Here is a 23336-nt window from a genome sequence, read left to right on the forward strand (position 1 = left end):
ATATCTCTTTTTACATGTGGGATGTTGTCTTTGACAATTTTTTGGGCCTTATTCTGACACATCGCCTGGTATAGAGGTCCTGGATGGTAGTGCCTTGCGTAGTGCCTTGCGGTCGGAGGCCGAGAAGTTGCCATACCAGGCAGTGATGCAACCCACCAGGATGCTCTTGATGGTGCAGCTGTAGAACCTTTTGAGGATCTGAGGACCCATGACAAATCTTTTCAGTCTCTTGAGGGGGAATAGGTCTTGTTGTGCCCTCTTCACGACTGTCTTGGTGTGCTTGGACCAAGTTAGTTTGTTAGTGATGTGGACACGAAGGAACTTGAAGCTCTCAACCTGCTCAACTACAGCCCAGTCGATGAGAATGGGGGTGTGCTTTGTCCTCATTTTCATTTTCCTGTGATCAGGCCAACCACTGTTGTGTCATCTCCAAACTTAATGATGGTGTTGGAGTCGTGCCTGGCCGTGCAGTCATGAGTGAACAGGGAGTACAGGAGGGGACTGGCCATGCCCACTCCCCCGGCCAATCCTGACAGTAACAATGCAGGAACCTGCCCACCTCCTGGTTGACCCTCTCCACCTGCCCATTTGCTTGAGTCCAATACCCGGAGGTGAAACTGACCGTGACCCCCAGGCGTTCCATAAATGCCTTCCATACCCTTGAGGTGAACTGAGTGCCACGATCTGACACAATATCCTCCGGGATCCTGTAGTGCCGGAAGACGTGCATAAAAAGAGCCTTCGCGGTTTACATTGCCAACAGAAACAGAGGCAGAGGAAGGAGGCAACAAGCTTTGGAAAACCGGTCGACATGAACGAGAATGGTGGTGTGCCCCTGGCAGGGGGAAAGGTCAGTGACAAAGTCAACCGAGAGGTGAGACCAGGGTCATTGTGGAACCGGCAGGGGAAGGAGCTTTCCATAAGGGAGGTGTCTGGGTGTCTTTGACTGAGCACAGATGGAGCAGGAAGAGACGTAAACCCGGATATCCCTAGCCAAGGTGGACCACCAGTACTTCTTCGTTAGGCAGGCGATGGTACGGCCTATCCCAGGATGACCTGACACAGGCGCCGTGTGTGCCCAGGAAAGGAGGCGGTCCTGAAGACCTGTGGGCATGTAGGCACGGTTCTCCGGGCACTGTGCAGGTGTGGGTTCCATACGCAGGGCCTGCCGTATGTCAGCATCCACGTCCCATACCACTGGCGTGATGATGCAGAATGGAGGGATAATGGGGGTCTCCTCTCCCTGCCTCTCCTCTGTGTCATAGAGGCGAGACAGGGCGTCCACCTTCACATTCTTCAAGCATGTACTCCAGGTTGTGGTGGACCGTCCACACCAGGAAAGGGGGTTTGGACCCCTCCAGTCAGTGCCTCCATGCCTTCAGAGCCTTCTTGACCGCTAAGAGTTCCCGGTCCCCTACATCGTAGTTCCTCTGGGCGGGGCTCAGCTGCTTAGAGTAGAACACGCAGGGCCGCAGCTCTGGAGGGGTTCTGGTTCGCTGGGACAGCACTACCCCAACTCTTACTTTGGAGGCATCCACCTCGACGATGAAGGGGAGTGAGGGGTCGGGATGTGCCAACACGGGAGCAGTGGTGAAATGTGCCTTCAGCGTCTCAAACGCCCTTTCCGCCTCTGCCATCCAAAGAAGCCGCTGGGGACCTCCTCTCAGCAGGGAGGTAAAATGCGCAACCACCGTGCTGAAGCCCCAGATGAACCTCTGGAAATAGTTGGCGAACCCCAGGAATCGTTGGACTGCTTTCACGGAGTTGGGGATGGGCAATGACCTGACTACGCTGACGCATTGCTCCTTCATCTCCAGTCCCTCCATGGAGATGAGATAGCCCAAAAAGGACACAGATCACTGGAAAAACAAACATTTCTCCTGTTTAACCTCTCTAGGATATGTGGGACGAAATCGTCCCACCTACGTAACAGCCAGTGGAATCCTGTGGCGCGTTATTCAAATACCTTAGAAATGCTATTACTTCAATTTCTCAAACATATGACTATTTTACACCATTTTAAAGACAAGACTCTCGTTAATCTAACCACACTGTCCGATTTCAAAAAGGCTTTACAACGAAAGCAAAACATTAGATTATGTCAGCAGAGTACCCAGCCAGAAATAATCAGACACCCATTTTTCAAGCTAGCATATAATGTCACATAAACCCAAACCACAGCTAAATGCAGCACTAACCTTTGATAATCTTCATCAGATGACACACCTAGGACATTATGTTATACAATACATGCATGTTTTGTTCAATCAAGTTCATATTTATATCAAAAAACAGCTTTTTACATTAGCATGTGACGTTCAGAACTAGCATACCCCCCACAAACTTCCGGTGAATTTACTAAATTACTCACGATAAACGTTCACAAAAAACATAACAATTATTTTAAGAATTATAGATACAGAACTCCTCTATGCACTCGATATGTCCGATTTTAAAATAGCTTTTCGGTGAAAGCACATTTTGCAATATTCTAAGTAGATAGCCCGGCATCACAGGGCTATCTATTTAGACAACCACCAAGTTTAGCCCTCACCAAAGTCAGATTTACTATAAGAAAAATGTTATTATCTTTGCTGTTCTTCGTCAGAATGCACTCCCAGGACTTCTACTTCAATAACAAATGTTGGTTTGGTTCCAAATAATCCATAGTTATATCCAAATAGCGGCGTTTTGTTGTGCGTTCAAGACACTATCTGAAGGGTGACGAAGGGTGACGCGCCCGGCGCGTTTCGTGACAAAAAATGTCAAAATATTCCATTACCGTACTTCGAAGCATGTCAAACGCTGTTTAAAATCAATTTTTATGCAATTTTTTCGTAAAATAGCGATAATATTCCGACCGGGAGTCGTTGTTTTCGTTCAAAGACTGAAAATGTAAAATGGCCTCTTCACATTCTGAAACCAACTGCAGCTCTTTGGCTAGGGGGCAGTATTTTCACGGCTGGATAAAAAACGTACCCGATTTAATCTGATTATTAGTCCTGCCCAGAAACTAGAATATGCATATAATTATTAGCTTTGGAGAGAAAACACTCCAAAGTTTCTGAAACTGTTTGAATGGTGTCTGTGAGTATAACAGAACTCCTATGGCAGGCAAAAACCTGAGATGGTTCTGTTCAGGAAGTACCCTGTCTGAACATTTCTTGCCCTTGTTGATTCTCTCTATCTATTACAAGGGATCTCTGCTGTTACGTGACACTTCCCACGTCTCCAATGAAGTCTCAGAGCCCGGGAAAAACAGGAATGACGTAATTCAAAGCCCTGGCTGAAACAAGGGAGAGCAAAAGCTAAGTGGCCACTCAGTGGACTAAGCCTTACGCTCGCGACCCGCCCCGCCCCCGGCTTTCGGTTTTTCCCTCAGTATACAGACAGGCAGATTCCCGGTCGGAATATTATCGCTTTTCTACGAGATAAATTGCATAAAAATTGGTTTTAAACAGCGGTTGACATGCTTCGAAGTACGGTAATGGAATATTTAGAATTTTTTTGTAACATTCTGCGTCATGCTCGTGGCCGAGATTTAGCGTTGGGATAGTGTCTAGAACGCACGAACAAAACGCCGCTGTTTGGATATAACGATGGATTATTTGGGACCAAACCTACATTTATTATTGAAGTAGAAGTCCTGGGACTGCATTCTGACGAAGAACAAGCAAGGTAAGAACATTTTTCTTATAGGAAATGTGATTTTGGTGAAGGCTAAATTTGCTGGGTGTCTAAATAGCTAGCCCTGTGATGCCGGGCTATGTACTTAGATTATTGCAAAATGTGCTTCATCCGAAAAGCTATTTTAAAATCGGACATATCGAGTGCATAGAGGAGTTCTGTATCTATAATTCTTAAAATAATTGTTATGCTTTTTGTGAACATTTATCGTGAGTAATTTAGTAAAATCACCGGAAGTGTTCGGTGGGAATGCTAGTTCTGAACGTCACATGCTAATGTAAAAAGCTGGTTTTTGATATAAATATGAACTTGATTGAACAGACATGCATGTATTGTATAACATAATGTCCTAGGTGTGTCATCTGATGAAGATCATAAAAGGTTAGTGCTGCATTTAGCTATGGTTTGGGTTTATGTGACATGATATGCTAGCTTGAAAAATGGGTGTCTGATTATTTCTGGCTGGGTACTCTGCTGACATAATCTAATGTTTTGCTTTCGCTGTAAAGCCTTTTTGAAATCGGACAGTGTGGTTAGATAAAGGAGAGTCTTGTCTTTAAATAGCTGTAAAATAGTCATATCTTTGAAAAATGGAAGTTTTCGGATTTTAGAGGAGTTTGTATTTCGCGCCCCGCCCATCATTGGATATTGGAGCAGACGTTCCGCTAGCGGAACGTGTAGATGTAAGAGGTTTTAAGTGTTACAGTGATTTCACTCGATGTAGTAGCTGACGTGTATAGTGTTGAGTTATCCGCGTACAGTCTTTACTCAAAGCCAGTGGCATGTCATTAGTAAAGTTTGAAAAAAGTAAGGGTCCTAGACAGATGCCCTGTGGGATTCCTGATTGTACCTGGATTATGTTGGAGAGGCTTCCATTAAAGAACACACTCAGTGTTCTGTTAGAGAGGTAACTCTTCATCCACAATATAGCAGGGCTGTAAAGCCATAACACTTACATTTCTCAAGCAGCAGACTATGATCGATAATGCCAAAACCCGCACAGTCTGATGTCAATTTGTTACAGTAAAACAGAATTGTTCCCATGTTCCACACACACCAACACAGTCGTGAAGAGTTCACAACAACACCTCTTCCCCCTCAGGATGCTGAAAATATTTGGTATGGGCCCTCAGATCCTCAAAATATTATACAGCTGCACCATTGAGAGCATCTTGAATGGCTGCATCACCGCTTAGTATGGCAACTGCTTGGCATTTGACCGCAAGGGACTACAGAGGGTAGGGCGTACGGCCCAGTAAATCACTGGGGCCGAGCTCCATGCAATGCAGGGCCTCTATAACAGGCCCAGAGGAAGGCCCTAAAAATGGTCAAAGAATCCAGCCACCCAAGTCATACTGTTCTCTCTGCTATTGCACGGCAAGCGGTACCGATGCACCAAGTCTGGAACCAACAGGACCCCGAACAGCTTCTACCTCCAAGCAATAAGATTACTAAATACTTAGATAAATAGTTAACCAATAGCTACCAAGACTATTTGCTTGATGCTCTTTTGACTCTGTCGCTGTTTATTTTCTATTCTGATGCCTAGTCAATTTATTGCTACCTATATGTACATACCTATCTCAATTACCTCGTACCCTTGCACATTGACTCGATAGTGGTATCCCGTGTATGTAGCCAAGTTATCGTTAGTCATTGTGTATTTATTCCTCATGTTATTGCTTTTCTTTTATTTCATTTCTTTCTCTCTGCTTGTTGGGAAGAGTCCGCAAGTAAGAATTTCACTTTTAGTTTGCGAAGCATGTGACAAGTGAATTTGATTTTGATTTAATTAGCAAAGATTATCGGTCCCCATTTTTAGTCTTTGGTATGAGTTAGGTGTCAGACAGACTAAAACATACTATGGATTAATTTAACCTCTGAGCTGGGCTGGGTTGGGATGGGCTCAGTATCAGAGGCACTAGAGAGCAGAATAGGATCATTCACTGTTTGTCCAAACATCATAAGAGAACGGGTATGTAATAAATGTAAAATTTCCCAAATAAGTAACCAGCTGTATCAAGCCACTATTTGATTGTCTCAATACAATAACTCTGACTTGCTTTACAATGTCATCTATAAACGTTTTTTTATGCTCAAACTGTGGTAAACCAGACGACTCTTACGGCTTGGTAATCGTGGAGGAGGAATGAGGCGCAGGAAGCAGCGAACACAGGGTAGTGGTGTTTTTAATATACACTCACACAAAAAACAAATGTTCCCACACACAGGGGAGAAAATACATACGGCGTCAAACAACGTCGACACGAACATAAGCCGTCTGTCAAGAAACAATCATTAATCCCGCACGAACAGGAGCGGGCCAGCTAAACTAAATATCCCCTCTAATGGCTAATTGACAACAGGTGTCACATAATAAAAAAAGGGAAAAGCAAAAGGGAATCGGTGGCAGCTAATAGGCCGGTGACGACGACCGCCGAGCGCCACCCGAGCAGGAGGGGGCGCCACCGTCGGTGGGAATCGTGACAACGACGTATTTGCTAGAGTACTTTTTATTCCTGTTCAGACAGCCAATGCAATCTCTTGTTTCAGAGTTCCCTCCTACACTGTATAAAAGCTATGTAAAGTGCCATCACATAAAAGGTGCCACGTTGTCAGACCCTCATTCTATACAGTGCAGAAAGGACTGACGTTACAATGATGATCAGACATTGGGCAATCTTTTTGTTTTATGCCAACTCCGGTAAGACATTTTGATTTAGATACTTTAAAACAATCGATATATTATTGGCTTTTAGAATCCATTTGAATTACTTGAAGCAAGTATTTTAGATGTTTTTCAGTCTTTATCTTGATCTTTGATCCATGTTTGTTTGTATTTACAGTTTGTGCATTAACCAAGGACATTGTTCAACCAAACCCAGTGATGGTTACTCACCGGGGAGCTAGTGTGAATATTACTTGCTTTTGGCCAACTGATGTGAATGCCGATGTTGTTTGGTTCAAGCAGACTCTTGGACAGAAACCCCTTCTCATGACATCGACACTTTCCAGTGGAGAACATTTTTACTTCAACAATTTTAACAAGAATTTCACTGAGACTAAACATCTGAGTGTGAAGAGAGGAGTTGGCAGCTTTAACCTGACCATCTCCAAGACAGAGCCATGGGACTCTGCTACATACTACTGTGGTGCTATGAAAGTGGGCAAAGTCAAATTTGGAGAAGGAACTGTATTGATTGTAAAAAGTAACTTAACTTCCTTCAAACATTTGGGATTTAAATTTTGCACCATTAAATTAGAAATATACTTTAGAATGTGGCACTAAATGTACAGTATATATTAGGCAAATACAATTTACACACTATGATCTTACTCCATCATTCTCTTCAGGTTCAGAGTCCAACAGCATGTCTGTGCTCCAGCAGCCTGTGTCTGAGTCAGTCCAGCCAGGAGACTCTGTGACTTTGAACTGTACAATACACACTGAGACCTGTGCAGGAGAACACAGTGTATACTGGTTCAGACATGGCTCAGGAGAATCCCGTACAGGAATCCTTTACACCCATGGAGACAGGAGTGATCAGTGTGAGAAGAGCCCTGAGGCTGGGTCTCCTACACAGAGCTGTGTTTACAACCTCCCCAAGAGGAATCTCAGCCTCTCTGATGCTGGGACTTACTACTGTGCTGTGGCGTCATGTGGGGAGATACTGTTTGGGAATGGGACCAAGCTGGATGTTGTCCGTAAGTGATACTTCTGATATGTTCTGATATTCTTTCATGTTGCCTTGAATAAACTCAATGTCTGGTGGAGCAAAATGTCCTGAATCAACCCTCTATCACTCTCTGTATTTCCACAGATGGTTGTAAGAAGGAACATGTTCTCTTGGTGTACTGTCTGGGTGTAGCATTGGCTCTTTGTGTCATCCTCATCACTGTCCTTGGTTGTGTTTTGTGTAAGATGACCAAGAAAACATCTCTGCTATACAGAGGTAAGCGTAATCATTGCCCACAATATATGATTAAGCTGTTGGTGTGGTATACGATACATTTTAGTCATGAAACTGATTGTATGATGATGATGATGATGATGTGTTTTTCTAAAAGGAACGCACCCTCAGACAAGTGGTCTGGCAGTCGCCAGTTCTCATAACCAGGTACGCAGACCATAAAGATATATAACGTTTTTGGATGAACTGTAAACAGATCCTTCTATCAAAATATCAGGTCATTTCCTGATGTCTTTGGAATTTGTTTTGCTATTCCTCTTAGGATCAAGAAGACGATGACACACTCACGTCGGTCCATTACGCTGCTCTGAATGTCATCCACAAGATGCCAAAGACCCGGAGACATAGGAGCGCCATGGAGAGAGACACTGTGTACTCTGGGGTGAGGTGCCAAAACATGGACTGAACCATCAACTTTTGCTCTTTAATAACGTGCATTGATTTTGTGTTTTCTACACTGTAATTTATAACTATGGCTTTTCATTGTGTGTTTCAATTAGTTGTATTCTGTTCAAGCTCCTTTTAATAACTTTCATGTTCAGAATTGCGCACTCTCCTCAAACAATAGCATGGTAATATTTATCTGTAATAACTACTGTAAATAACAGTGCAGTTAGATAAACAATAATGTAAGCTTTCTGCCAATATCAGATATGTCTATGTCCTGGGAATTTTTCCTGTTACTTTTAACTTCATGCTAATCGCATTAGCCTATGTTAGCTCAACCGTCCCGTGGAAAGGACACCGATCCAGAATTAAAACCTCTTAAGGATTACCCCCTTTTTTTCAATTTTTGCCTAAAATAACATACACAAATCTAACTGCATGTAGCTCAGGCCCTGAAGCAAGGATATGCATATTCTTGGTACCATTTGAAAGGAAACACTTTGAAGTTTATGGAGGTGTGAAAGGAATGTAGTAGAATATAACACAATAGATCTGGTAAAATATATTTTTTAAAGAAATGAAAGAGAAATGCGATAATGTATTATTCCAGCCAAGGGACAATTTAGATTTTGGCCACTAGATGACATCAGTGTATGAGCAAAGTTTTAGACTGATCCAATGAACCATTGTATTTCTGTTAAAATTTTTGTATCAAGACTGCCTAAATGTCCCTAATTTGTTTATTAACATTGGTACTGTTGTGCATTTTACAGTAGATCCAATAAAACCTTAAACAGCTTTCATATGGAGATCTTGTTCAGGTTGCATTCATATTTGTCTCTGTTCTCACATTTCACCCACAGATTCAGTGTGCAACAACCGTATACGGCTTACGCTCAATGTCACAAAGTTCTTTTTAGTTGCATAATGCACTGTAACAATGCATCTATTGACTGGTGTTTTAGTTGTCTGAAACTATTTTTAGATGTATCCTAAAAACATCTCTGCAGTGTTCGGAATGCCTTAAATTGATTTAACACTCAGCTAAACTCATCTCTAATCCCCAGCAATGACTGTCAGTCCTCATCACACGCTCTCGACACACACCTCAGCTCATCTAAACCATAGACAACCATGTCACACTCTTCATGAGAAAAGCCTGAACTAAAAATAAAAATCTTAGCTGAATATAATTTCACCAGTATATTGTTGAGAGACTGATTTCAAATATGACAATGTACACATTGTGGTTTAGCAGTTTTCAGAAACCGTTGACAAAATGTGAACGTATATGTCTACCTTGCAGGACTGCAATTCATTTATCTTTCAATATGGAGCAGCAGTGTATATTGAAGTTCCTGTGACTGTTTCACCAGTAGAGTCGCATTAATATTTAGAAGTTGTGAAAATGTTCAAAATGTTGAATCGTTGAAAACGTACTTTCCTGTGATAGTTTGTGTCAGGCCGAAATAGTTGTCAAACAAGTGCCCAATAAACTCAATGTGTGGCTGTTAATAATCTAAAACAAGGTAATATAGTTAGTACATGCTTATTAGAAATATATAACATGCTATAAACCCATTTCTGCATCATGTATTCACATGCCTCAAACAGGCCTGGCATTCTACATCACTGGATCATTACCACTAACATCAACTAAGTTATTATAAAGTGTAGCTAAGTTATCAGGAGGAGCCACGCAATGACGAAGACAATGACAAATGTTTACGTGTAGTTTAAAAAAAATGGAGTTCCAGGGAGTGGTTGAATAAGAATGGGACGCAACCTATTTACACCCACCCCCACACAGTGAACAAGTTCCCAAGTACTCTGCAGACTTCTGTAATCCCAAGGTGAGGCTGTATCTACGGTTTGGTCAGGTGGGCCTGCTGGCTTTGTGCACACAAGACCCTGCTACCTGCTCTCTGTGTCTCTGTGTGGTTTTCAGCAGGATGTCTATGTGGTGTCACTGTTGTTCTCACTATCTTTACTTGTTGTTCATGTTGCCCCTGACAGCTTACAGCCACAGCAAAACAGTTATTTATTAAACTGACTGAAATATATATTTAGTTATCTGAAATCAGTTACAAACCACCAAGAACTGCTGATGAAAACTATTTGAACTCTCTGAGTTAACTGTCTCATGTGTGATACAGCACTATCTATTCTATATCGATGGGATCAGGGGGAGGGGTGAGTTTATGATGATGTCATGGGAGAACTTTCAGTACATTCTCAATCAGACAGCACAAAAACTACTGCAGGTTCCTCGGTAAGAAGGAGACCAATAGAGGAGGATCCTCCTTCTTGATAGATTGCTTCTCATAACAATCACACTAACCAGAGAGAAAAACAGAGTGGATCAAATGTGTCATGTATTTGTTTGGAAAGTTGACTGGTTGACTGGTGTCCAATCATACATGCACTCTTAGGTGTTACACATCAGTCAGTGTATGTTTCTGTGAAGGATATACAGGGAATGAGACTGACATACAGTAGACTTGTTTCATTAAGTTGTTTACCCATACGCACTCTGCTCTACCCCCTTTCACCTTTATACTGTAAATGACAAGACATATTCTAGACACAATAGACCTTCTACTGGTCATCTGGAGTATTGTAACTGTTGAATGACCAGCTGGACAAATAATATTTGTTTTCTTTCAAATACTTAATGTACACTTATATCAAAGAAGACATGTATTACAAAGACAAAGTATTACAGAGACATAATATACTTAAAAGAGACATGCACTGTACAGTGGCACTACTGAGGTTATTTAGATGATCTGGGCTGATATTAAAAAGGCCAAAAATATACCTGTGCCATATTTAAAAGGGCATTAGAAACCAACAAAGGTCTGAAATTGAAAGGCCATGCTATTGCCACACTAATAATACTATTTAATGTTGGAGGCCTAAGATGAAAACCAAGAGCCAAAAATGGAGGCTGTATACAGTATGCTGTCGGCGAGAAACTTACTACATTTTGCATTAATTTTACCTCTGGGCTAGGCTGGGTTGGGATGGGCTCAGTACCAGAGGCATTAGAGAGCGGAATATGATCCTTTACTGTTTGTCCAAACATCAACAAAAAAATTGGTCCTAATAAGTTTCATTTCGCAAATAAATAAGCAGTGTATCAAGCCACTATTTAATCAGCTTGATCTAATAACTCTGACTTGATTGTCTTCTTTAAAAGTCTATCGGGGCTGCTCAAACTATTGTAAACACACTTGCTAAACTGTAGCTTTAATTCCTGTTCAGACAGCCAATAGAGTCTCTCAGTTCATTGTTCCCTCCTACTATATAACGGCTACATGTAAAGTGTCATCATAAAAGAGGTGCCCCGTTGTCAGACCCTCACACTATACAGCACATAAAGGATTGACATTACAATGAAGATATGACATTGGACAATGTTTTTGTTTTACACCAACTTCGATAAGTAAGTAAGAATTTTAAAAGTGGATTCTTTTTCAAATAATTTCATGCCATGGTATTTTGATTCCATTTACATTAGTTGCAGTATGAGTATGAGAAGTATAAGAGATGTACTGTCTTTATAATGGGTAGAAATGATTTTTGATCGATTTATATTTTTATATTTTACAGTTTGTGCATTGACTATGGACAGTGTTCAACCAGAACCTTGTACTGAGATGGGAGGTACTGTGTCTCTCCCTTGCTTTTGTTAATCTGATATGATGACCTATGTTGCTTGGTTAAAGCAGACCTTTGGAGAGAAACGTATTCTGATAGCATCATCATTTCACTACGCTCAAGAGAGTTCATATGTCAACAACTTTAACATGGACTTTAACGAGACTAAACGTCTGAGTGTGAAGAGACAAGATGGTAGCTTTAACCTGACAATCTCCAAGATAGAGCTAGGAGACTCTGTACATACGACTGTCGTGAAATGTTAGTGGGCAAAATCAACTTTTAATTGCTTTAATTGTCCAAGATAACTTAACTTCCTTCCCTAATTTTGGATTTTCATTTTGCACCATAAAATTCAAATAAATTGGCGATAAATAAATATAGCAGGAAAATAAAATTTACACACAATGATCTTACACTGTCACCCTCTTAAGAAGTCTGTCAGAGTAAGTCCAGACAGGAGACTCTGTGACTGAACTGTAGAATACAAACTGAGACCTTTGCAGGACAACACAGCGTCTATTGGTTCAGACATGGCTCAGGAGAACCCTGTCCAGGAATCATTTACACCCATAGAGACAGGAGTGATCAGTGTGAGAAGAGCCCTAAGGCTGGGTGTCCTACATAGCAGTGCATTCGGGAAGTATTCAGACCCCTTGAATTTTTTGACATTTTGTTACTTTACAGACTTATTCTAAAATTGATGAAATATGTTTTCCCTCATCAATCTACACACAATACCCCACAATGACAAAGCAAAAATAGGATTCTAGAAATGTTTGCAAATTTAAATGTGAAATATGAACATTTTACTCAGTACTTTCTTGAAGCACTTTTTGCAGCGATTACAGCCTCAGGTCTTCTTGTGTATGACGCTACAAGATTGGCACAACTGTATTTCAGGAGTTTCTCCCATTCTTCTCTGCAGATCCTCTCAAGCTCTGTCATTTCATCAAGGATCTCTCTGTACTTTACTCCGCTCATCTTTCCCTCGATCTTGACTAGTCTCCCAGTCCCTGTCACTGAAAATATTCCCCACAGCATGATCCTGCCACCACCATGCTTCACCGTAGGGTTGGTATTGGCCTGGTGATGAGCGAGCCAGGTTTCCTCCAGACGTGACGCTTGGCATTTAAGCCAAAAAGTTCAATCTTGATTTCACCAGACCAGGGAATCTTGTTTGTCATGCTCTGAGAGACTTTAAGGTTTCTTTTGGCCAACTCCAAGTGGGCTGTCAAGTGCATGTTACTGAGGAGTGGCTTCCGTCTGGCCACTCTACCATAAAGGACTGATTGGTGGAGTGCTGCAGAGATGGTTTTCCTTCTCCCATCTCCACAGAGGAACTCTGGAGCTCTGTCAGAGTGACCATCGAGTTCTTGGTCACCTCCCTGACCATGGCCCTTCTTCCCTGATTGCTCAGTTTAGCCGGGTGGCCAGCTCTAGGAAGAGTATTGGTGGTTCCAAACTTCTTCCAATTAAGAATGATGGAGGCCACTGTGTTCTTGGGGACCTTGAATACTACAGATATTTTTTGGTACGCTTCCCCAGATCTGTGCCTCGACAATACTGTCTCTGAGCTCTATGGACAAGTCCTTCAACCTCATGGTTTTGTTTTTGCTCTGACATGCACTGTCAACTGTGGGACCTTATATAGACAGGTGTGTGCCTTTCCAAATCATGTCCAATCAATTTAATTTACAACAGTGGACTCCAATCAAGTGTTAGAAACATCTCAATGATGATCAATAGAAACAGGATGCACCTGAGCTCAATTTCGAGTTTCATAGCAAATAAGGTATTATGCTTTAAAAATGTTAATACATTTTATAACACTTCTAAAAACCTGTTTTTGCTTTGTCATTATGGGGTATTGTGTGTAGATTGATGAGGGAAAACAATTATTTAATCCATTTTAGAAAATTGCTTTAACGTAACAAAATGTGGAAAAAGGGAAGGGTTCTGAACACTTTCCGGAAGCACTATAGGGCTTTGTCACTTTATATAACTGTGAAGAGATAGCAGATCCTGAACTTTTTAGCCAACATCACCAGTCTATGGGTAAAAGTGTTTGAGAAGAAATAGTAGAAAATCATTTTAAAGTACTGTATATTTGTTTTTTAAGTTTCAGATCTGTTGGGTGATCAGATTAAGCTTGTTTTTGTCATCATTATATCTTGCCTGACAACGGCTGTGTCTCTGAGTGTGATTGTCAACATTTTCCTCTTCATGAGAATGAAGAGTTCACGATGTGAACACTGTGCAGGTACAGTAAAAGTCTTCATACTAATAGCATTAGTAATAATAGTTATAGATCATAAAGAAGGGTGAAGGCTGGCCCTCCTTATCACTTCCCTCTCTGGACATTGTTTTCATTTCACAAGCCTACTTTATTTTGAAGCAGAAAATATGACATACATAGTATGTTTCAAGTGTTTTGAATATTTTGTTATTAATCTTTTAGCGGGGACCCCTTCTCAGCACAGCCAGTATGGGAAGCCTTATGCCAACACGTCAGACCTACAGGTTAGCAGAATTGCTCTACCGAGAGTGAGACTGGATAAGAGTATTATAGCTAAATAGTACAGCACTAGATTTGACCCAGAGTCTGAATTGAGTGAGTCTGTGTTTTATCTCCATAGCTCCACAGTGACGATGATGCCCTGAACTACACTGCCTTGATGTTCACTGAAAAAAAGAGTACCAAGCCCAGGAGACAGAGGAGAAAACAGAGAGAGGAAGAAACCATCTACTCTGGTGTGTCAGATAGACAGGATGTAGCAGTCCTCCAATCAGTATCACAGGCGGCCGGTGGCACGTTAATTGGGGAGGTCGGGCTCATAGTAATGGCTAGAACTGAATAAATGGAATGCTATTGAGCACATCAAACATATGGATATCATTCCATTCACTCCATTCCAGTCATTGTTATTAGCTGACCTCCCCTAAGCAGCCTCCTGTGATCAGCATAATTCTAAGTTAAGCCCCACCCCCCTCTGAACTCCACTTTGATCTTGACTGTGTCCGTGTGACCTGGCTATTTTGTACACTTCTGATTTGCTGTAGAATGCCATTGCAGGGGCCTAGCTTCACCATAATTTCCCCCAAAGTATGAAAGCTGATACTAGGATGGTTTCAGAAGTCTAAAATCCTCACCAATAGTGGCTGAGGTTGACTGACTGGATACATTTGGTTTGGTAGAAGTGTACAAACAAAATGTATATGATGATTTTCAAATGTCTGAACTCTTCCTTTTCATGATACTAGTTGTAACATGGAACTCTGTAACCTGCCCTTATACCTGTGTGATATTTCAATAAACATGTTTTTATTTCCTACATTTAATGACTTGCCTTAATCTTATCAATTATTTGCACCAGTTATCAAAGGATCACATCTTTATTTTGTCAAAAAGGTGCCAACCTCACCAGAGTTCACTTCATCCTGAAAGCTTGAACTGCCTTCTACAGACATGTAGTGAGAAATGCAATGTAAACCCCCTTGTGTATGTCAAAGAGGACATATGTACCAGTAGTCTCAGCCACCGACCCAAATGATGAAAAAATACAAACCAGTAACTCTGACTTTACATCATTTGAAGGGCTGCTCTAACTATGGTATGTCACAGGACACATGTTAGATTGTAGTTTTAATCAGATGTTTTATGCCTGTTCAGACAGCCAATAATACCACTTAGTTCAGAGTTTCCGCCTACTTCATAATGATTACCCGATGAGTGTCATCATATAAAAGGTGCCCTGTTGTCAGACCCCACACAGTTCAGAAAGGACGGTAACATGATGATTATATATTGGACAATTGTTTTGTTTTACGCCAATTGTGGTAAGTAAGAAAAATACATGTGGATGCTTCTACTTTTTTTAATGTCAGTCTTTTTTAATCCATTTAATAGCTATGTAGTCTGAATAATGATAATAATGTATAATTCTGTACTATAATTTTGTCTTTGATTATTTAGTTTGTTTGCTTCACAAGTTGTGCACTTAACAATGATGCAATCCAACCAGACCCTTTGATGGTTACACACCTGGGACAAAGTGTATCACTAAATTGCTTTTGTCGATCTCATTTGATCAAAGTCTCTTGGTTCAAGCAAACTGTTGGACAGAAGCCTCTTCTCATGGCATCATCATATTATGGCACTCAAAAGACCTTTTATTAAAACAATTTTACCAAGGACTTCAATGAGACTAAACGTTTGAGTGTGAAGAGAGGTGTTGACAGCTGTAACCTGACCATCTCCAAGACAGAGTCAGGGGACTCAGCTACATACTACTGTGGTGCTATGGTAGAGAGCGAATTCAAATTTGGAGAAATAACTTTTTTAATTGTCAAAGGTAACTTAAGTCGATACCTAAGTGTGTTCCTATAATGCTAAATTAATGAATCCAGCAGGAAAATAAAATGTACATGTAACCGATGTGAAATGGCTAGTTAGTTAGCGGTGGTGCGTGCGCGCTAATAGCATTTCAATCAGTGACGTCACTCGCTCTGAGACTTGAAGTAGGGTTCCCCCTTGCGTTGCAAGGGCCGTGGCTTTTGTGGTGCGATGGGTAACGATGCTTCGTGGGGTGTCAGTTGTTGATCTGTGCAAGGGTCCCTGGTTCGAGCCCGGGTTGGGGCGAAGAGAGGGACGAAACCTACACTGTTACATACACTCCATTATCTTACTCACTCTCTTCAGATTCAGGTTCTAACAGCATGTCTGTGCTCCAACAGCCTGTGTCTGAGTCAGTCCAGCCAGGAGACTGTGACTCTGAACTGTACAATACACACTGAGACCTGTGCAGGAGAACACAGTGTCTATTGGTTCAGACATGGCTCAGGAAAATCCCATCCAGGAATCATTTACATCAATGGAGACAGAGTAGATGGTTTCTTGTGAGAAGAGCCATTTGGCTGGGTATCCTACACAGAGCTGTGTCTACAACCTCCCCAAGAGGAACCTTAGCCTCTCTGATGCTGGGACTTACTACTGTGTTGTGGCCTCATGTGGGGAGATACTGTTTGGGAACGGGACCAAGCTGGATGTTGAAGGTAAGCTGTGCATAACCAAAATACCATACATTTTCTCTCAAATGGTGGGAAATATCAATATGTAAATCTATCACCTTTATTTCATAGTAGATTTCACATGATATAACTTTTATATCTAACTTCTATGCCAAAAGCACTGAGGAAAAAAATAATAGAAAATATTTAAGCCTTGTTTTTTAAGTTTCAGACCTGTTGGGTGATCAGAGTAATCTTCTTTTCCTCATCATTATATCTTGCCTGACAACTGCTGTGATTCTGTGTGTGATTGTCAACGTTCTTCTCTGTGTGAGAATGAAGAGGTCACGATGTGAACACTGTGCAAGTACAGTAAAAGTCTTCATACTAATAGCAATAGTAATAATAGTTATAGATCATAAAGAAGAGTGAAGGCTAGCCCTCCTCTTATCACTTCCCTCTCTGGACATTGTTTTCATTTCACAAGCCTACTTCATTTTGAAGCAGAAAATATGACATTCACAGCAGAATGTCTTTTTTATTAGTGAACAAGAAACGGTTTCAAGTATAGTGAATGTTTTGACATTTGTCTTTTAGCAGGGACCCCTTTTCAACAAAGCCACTATGGGAATCGTCATGCCAACACTTCAGACCAACAGGTTAGCAAGATCAATTGTACTGTATCAAGAGTCTGGATAAGATTATTAAAGCAAAAGATTACAGCATTAGATTTGACCCAGAGTCTGAATTGAGGGAGTCTGTGTTTCATCCCCATAGCTCCACGTTGACGATGATGCCTTGAACTGCACTGCCCTGAAGTTCACTGAAAAGAAGAGTACCAAGCCCAGGAGACAGAGGAGAGAACAGAGAGAGGAAGAAACCATCTACTCTGGTGTGAGTCATCAAGACAGGATGTGACAGTCCTCCAAACAGCATCATTTTAAGTTGAGCCCTACTGACCTTAACTTTGAGTTTGACTGTGTCCGTGTGACTTGGCTATTTTGTACTTTCCTCATTTGCTGTAAAATGTAATAGTCGGGCCGAGCTGAAGAGACTGTCACTGCATTGGCATACTCTCCTAATATCAACGTAGAATCATTCAGATGCAGAGTATAATTGTCCAGCAAGTGTGAAAGCTGATACTCAGATGGTTCCAGAAGTCTCAAATCCTCAGCAATAGTGGCTGAGGTTGACTGACATTTGCTTTTGTAAAAAGAAGTGTAGCACAAAATACTGTATGTTTAATGATTTTGCAAATGTCTGAACTCTTCCCTTTGATGATAATGGTTGTAACATGGAACTCTGTAACCTGCCTTTATGCTTGTGTGATATGTCAATAAACATGTTTTTATTTCCTACGTTTAATTCTTACCACTTATTTGTACGAGGTAATCTTATGTTAGAATTTCTTTCACTTTGACATTCGTTTTTTGAGTAAATCGTTGACAAATTACAATTAAATCCATTTTAACCCCACTTTGTAACACAATAAAATGTGAACAAATCCAATGTTACTGTAGACTTTCTATAGGTACTGTATGTACCACTAGTCTCAGAAACCAACCCAAATTATGAAAAATGCAATCAAGTAATTCTGACTATAAACCATTTGAGAATAAATAGCACATATTTTTGATAGCTTAAGCATTTTAAAGAGAACCCCATCATTGATTAATCGATTAATACCGACTGTATCTGTATGTAAGGTGGGAATCTCGTCCAGGAATCATTTACACCCATGGAGACAGGAGTGATAAATGTGAGAAGACCCCTGAGGCTGGGTCTCCTACACAGAGCTGTGTCTACAACCTCCCCAAGAGGAACCTCAGCCTCTCTGATGCTGGGACTTACTACTGTGCGGTGGCCTCATGTGGGGAGATACTATTTAGGAATGGTACCAAGCTGGACATTGACCGAAAGCGATATTTCTGACATGTCTGAAAATGTCTAACATTATTTCACATTGTTGTGAATAAATTGTATGTCTGGTAGAGCAACATGTCCTGAATCAATCCTCTATCACTGTCTGTATTACCAAAGATGGTTGTAAGGAGGACATTCTTCTCTTGGTGTTCTGTCTGGGTGTAGCGTTGACTCTTTGTGTCATCCTCATCATTGTCCTTGGTTGTGTTTTGTATAAGAAGACCAAGAAAACCTTTCTGCTGTGCAGAGTTAAGTGTTATCATTGTGCACAATATATACTTAAACTGTTGGTGCAGTATTATTACATGTTTTAGTCATGAAAATGGGTTAATTCAATGCATGATGATGATGATGACATTATGATGATGATGATGATGATGATGATTCCACCATGTGTTTGTCTACAGGAACGCACCCTCAGTCAAGTACTCCTTCAGTCCCCAGTTCTCATAACCAGGAAGACAGACATAACACTTGTCCAGCTGTTGCTGATTCAATGTATTTTCTCTGCATTAAAAATAGGCATTTACCTAAAGGTGTCGTTTCACTATAAATATTTTAGTCTAATACCAAATATATATATTTTATTTGTGGTATTCCTCTCCGGATCAAGATGCTGACACACTCCATGGCGCAGCTCTGAACGTCGTCCACAAGAAAGTAAATGCCAGAGTAGACAGAGGGTCGCCATGGAGAGAGACACTGTGTACTCGGGTGAGTAGCCAAAACATGGCTTGAAACGTAGACTTTTGGTCTTTAATAACTTGCATTGACTTTATGATTTCTACACTGTATGTATAACTATGGCTTTTTCATTGTGTGTTACAATTTTATTCTGTCAAGCTCCTTTTAAGATTGATACTGTTGTGCATTTTAGATCAAATTAAACGTTCAACTGCTTTCATATAGAGAGATTGTTTGATTTGATATTTTTCTCTGTCCTTAAATTTCGACCACAGATTTAGCGTGCAACAACCATATTCGGCTGATGCTCAATGTAACAAAGCTATTTTTGGTTGCATAATGCACTGTGAATATCTTCTATGGGAAACGTGGGACGTGAGCATCCCACTCTATTCAACAGCCAGTGGAAGAGCGTGGCACGAAATACAAAAACCTTACAAATGCTATAACTTCAATTTCTCAAACATATGAATTTCTCAAAAATTTTACACCATTTGAAAGATAAGACTCTCGTTAAGACCCACCCCTCCTCTGAACTCCACATTGATCTTGACTGTATACATTTCTAACTTGCTGTAAGGGCCAAGCTTCGCCTCATTTAAATGTAAAAACACTCAGATAGTGCATAATTGTTCAGTAAGTGTGAAAGCTGATACGTAAAATGTCAGCCATCCTCTCCGGCACCATTCTACATATATTGTAGGCAATGATAACGCATACCTCTGCACAGCAGAGATGTTTTCTTGGTCATCTATTAAATAACACAACCAAGGACAATGATGAAGATGACACAAAGAGCCAACGCTACACCCAGACAGTACACCAAGAGAACCTGGTCCTCCTTACAACCATCTGTGGAAATACAGAGAGTAATAGATTAGAATCAGGAAATGTTGTTAAACCAGACATTCAATTTGTTCACAGCAACGTGAAAGTACGTTAGACATTTTCAGAAATGTCAGAAATATCGCTTATGGTCAATGTCCAGCTTGGTCCCATTCCCAAATACGATATCCCCACATGAGGACACAGCACAGTAGTAAGTCCCAGCATCAGAGAGGCTGAGGTTCCTCTTGAGGAGGTTGTAGACACAGCTGTGTCTCCATAGGTGTAAATTATTCTTAGACAGGATTCTCAACTTACATACAGATACAGTCTGTATTCATTGATGAATCAATGATGTGTTTCTTTTAAAATGCTTACGCTATCAAAGAGTTCTGATATTCATCTTCAAATGGTGTAAAGTCAGAGTTACTGGTTTGGATTTTTTCATCATTTGAGTTGGTTTCTGAGACTGGTGGCACATACAGTGCTTATAGAAAGTCTACACCAACATTGGAAGACTTCATTTTTATTGCGTAACAAAGTGGTATTAAAATGGATTTAATTGTAATTTGTACACAATTGTCAACGATGTACACAAAACACTAATGTGAAAGTGGAAGAAATTCAAACATAATATTACCTCATACAAATAACTGGTAAGAATTGAGCAAGTCAATAAACGTAGGAAATAAAAACATGTTTATTGAAATATCACACAAGCATAAAGGCAGGTTACAGAGTTCCATGTTACAACCATTATCATGAAAAGGAAGAATTCAGACATTTGCTAAATCATTAAACATACAGTATTTTGTGCTACACTTCTTTTTACAAAAGCAAATGTATCCAGTCAGTCAACCTCAGCCACTATTGCTGAGGATTTGAGAGTTCTGAAACCATCAGCGTTCACACTTCCTGAACAATTATGCTCTGCATCTGAATGATTCTACATTGATAGTGGGAGAGTATGACAATGCAGAGACAGTCTCTTCAGCTAGACCCAAATATTACATTTTACAACAAATGAGGAAAGTACAAAATAGCCAAGTCGCACGGACACAGTCAAGCTCAAAAAGGAGGTCAGTAGGGCTCAACTTAAAATGATGCTGTTTGGAGGACTGTCACATCCTGACTTGATAACTCACACCAGAGTAGATGGTTTCTTCCTCTCTCTGTTCTCTCCTCTGTTTCCTGGGCTTCCTATCAGTGAACTTTAGGCCAGTGTAGTTCAGGCCGTCATCGTCACCGTGGAGCTATAGGGATGAAACACAGACTTACTCAATTCAGACTCTGGGTCAAATCTAATGCTGTAATCTTTTGCTTTAACAAACTTCTCCAGACTCACTCTTGATACAGTACAATTGATCCTGCTAACCTGTTGTTCTGAAGTGTTGGCATGAGGATTCCCATAGTGGCTTTGTTGAAAAGGGGTCCCTACTAAAAGGCAAATGTCAAAGCATTCATTATATTGGAAACCTTTTCTTCTTTACAAATAAAAACACATACTGCTGTGAATGTCATATTTTCTGCTTCAAAATGTAGTAGGCCAGAGTGGGAAGTGGTAAAAGGAGGGCGAGCCTTCATTCCTCTTTTTGAAATGTAACTATTATTACTATTACTATTAGTATGAAGACTTTTAATGTACCTGCACAGTGTTCACATCGTGACCTCTTCATTCTCACACAGAGGATAACGTTGACAATCACACTCAGAATCACAGTAGTTGTCAGGCAAGATATACTGGTGAGGAAAAGAAGATTACTCTGATCGCCCAACAGGTCTGAAACTTAAAAAACAAGGCTTGATTATTTTCCATTATTCTTTATTCCTCAGTGATTTTGGCATACAAATTAGATATACAAGTTATATTTCAAATCTAATACGAATTGAAAGTCATGGAATTAAATTTACCACACATTTGAGAGAAAATGTGTGGTATTTTGGTTATGCACAGCTTACCTTCGATGTCCAGCTTGGTCCCGTTCCCAAACAGTATCTCCCCACATGAGGCCACAGCACAGTAGTAAGTCCCAGCATCAGAGAGGCTGAGGTTCCTCTTGGGGAGGTTGTAGACACAGCTCTGTGTAGGAGACCCAGCCTCAGGGCTCTTCTCACACTGATCATTCCTGTCTCCATGGGTGTAAATGATTCCTGGATGGTATTCTCCTGAGCCATGTCTGAACCAATAGACACTGTGTTCTCCTGCACAGGTCTCAGTGTTTATTGTACAATTAAGAATGACAGAGTCTCCTGGCTGGACTGACTCAGACAAAGGCTGTTGGAGCACAGACATGCTGTTGCACCCTGAATCTGAAGAGAGTGAGTAAGTTCATTGTGTGTACATTCTATTTTCCTGCTGGGTTCGTTAATTTAGCATTATATGAACACACATCATTACAAACCTTTTTAAAAGCGACTTATATTACCTTTGACAATTAAAACAGTTCCTTCTCCAAATTTTAATTCGCTCTCTACCATAGCACCACAGTAGTATGTAGCTGAGTCCCCTGACTCTGTCTTGGAGATGGTCAGGTTACAGCTGTCAACTCCACTCTTCACACTCAAACGTTTAGTCTCAGTAAAGTCTTTGTTAAAGTTGTTGGAATAAAAACTGTTTTTAGTGTGAAAATATGATGATGCCATGAGAAGAGGCTTCTCTCCAACAGTTTGCTTGAACCAAGAGACTCTGATGAAATGAGATCGAGAAAAGCAAGTGAGAGATACACTTTGTCCCAATTGTGTAACTATCACAGGGTCTGGTTGGATTACATCCTTGTTAAGTGCACAACCTGTGAAGCAAAAAAACGAAATAAATCAGACAAAGTTATAGTACAGAAATATACATTGTTATCATTATTCAGACTACATAGTCATTAAAATGGATTCAAAAGACGATGATATACAAAATAAAAGGAACCATATTAATATTTCTTAGTTACCAAAATTGGCGTAAAACAAAAAGATTGTCCAATATATAATCATCATGTCCTTTCTGAACTGTATAGTGTGTGGGGTCTGACAACAAGGCACCTTTTATATGATGACACTCATTGGTTAATCATTATGAAGTAGGTGGAAACTCTGAACTAAGTGGTATTATTGGCTGTCTCAACAGGCATAAAGCATGTGATAAAAACTACAATCTAACATGAGTCCTGTGACATACCATAGTTAGAGCAGCCCTTC

At 40.6% G+C, this 23336-nt stretch overlaps 2 protein-coding genes and 1 pseudogene across 3 annotated transcripts; 2 read left to right on the forward strand and 1 right to left on the reverse strand.

Annotated features, from left to right (window-relative positions):
- The first annotated feature begins 6279 nt into the window (after positions 1-6279).
- Positions 6280-8433, forward strand: LOC115194314 (uncharacterized). 2 transcript variants are annotated; one of them, XM_029753935.1, is made up of 6 exons: positions 6280-6391; positions 6534-6896; positions 7042-7392; positions 7509-7640; positions 7756-7805; positions 7921-8433. In XM_029753935.1, the coding sequence occupies exons 1-6, from the start codon at positions 6346-6348 to the stop codon at positions 8062-8064; spliced, it is 1086 nt and encodes a 361-aa protein (XP_029609795.1). In that variant the 5' UTR covers positions 6280-6345; the 3' UTR covers positions 8065-8433. The 2 variants fall into 2 exon arrangements, with proteins under 2 accessions (XP_029609795.1, XP_029609796.1); XM_029753936.1 differs by having other exon boundaries at positions 6338-6391; positions 6659-6896.
- A 7578-nt stretch (positions 8434-16011) lies between these two features.
- Positions 16012-19543, forward strand: LOC115194948 (uncharacterized; annotated as a pseudogene).
- Positions 19544-20832: 1289 nt separating this feature from the next.
- Positions 20833-23132, reverse strand: LOC115194312 (uncharacterized). Its single transcript, XM_029753933.1, has 6 exons — positions 23090-23132; positions 22577-22939; positions 22110-22460; positions 21796-21936; positions 21526-21587; positions 20833-21403 (listed from the first exon to the last, which is right to left on the reverse strand). Exons 1-6 carry the CDS (start codon positions 23130-23132, stop codon positions 21272-21274), a joined length of 1092 nt encoding a protein of 363 aa, XP_029609793.1. The 3' UTR covers positions 20833-21271.
- Positions 23133-23336: the final 204 nt, after the last annotated feature.

The sequence above is a fragment of the Salmo trutta genome, chromosome 5 (assembly GCF_901001165.1).
Source record: "Salmo trutta chromosome 5, fSalTru1.1, whole genome shotgun sequence".
Classification (NCBI taxonomy): Eukaryota; Metazoa; Chordata; class Actinopteri; order Salmoniformes; family Salmonidae; genus Salmo; species Salmo trutta.

Bases quoted from the DNA above. Each gene is read 5' to 3' on its own strand.
- LOC115194314 (XM_029753935.1), top strand. From the start codon at position 6,346: ATGATGATCAGACATTGGGCAATCTTTTTGTTTTATGCCAACTCCG. The intron at 6,392-6,533 runs GTAAGACATTTT...TTGTATTTACAG, and splicing joins TTTGTTTTATGCCAACTCCG to TTTGTGCATTAACCAAGGAC. The intron at 7,806-7,920 runs GTACGCAGACCA...TATTCCTCTTAG, and splicing joins TCGCCAGTTCTCATAACCAG to GATCAAGAAGACGATGACAC.
- LOC115194312 (XM_029753933.1), bottom strand. From the start codon at position 23,132: ATGATTATATATTGGACAATCTTTTTGTTTTACGCCAATTTTG. The intron at 21,588-21,795 runs GTACATTAAAAG...TTTGCCTTTTAG, and splicing joins ACGATGTGAACACTGTGCAG to TAGGGACCCCTTTTCAACAA. The intron at 21,404-21,525 runs GTTAGCAGGATC...TCATCCCTATAG, and splicing joins CCAACACTTCAGAACAACAG to CTCCACGGTGACGATGACGG.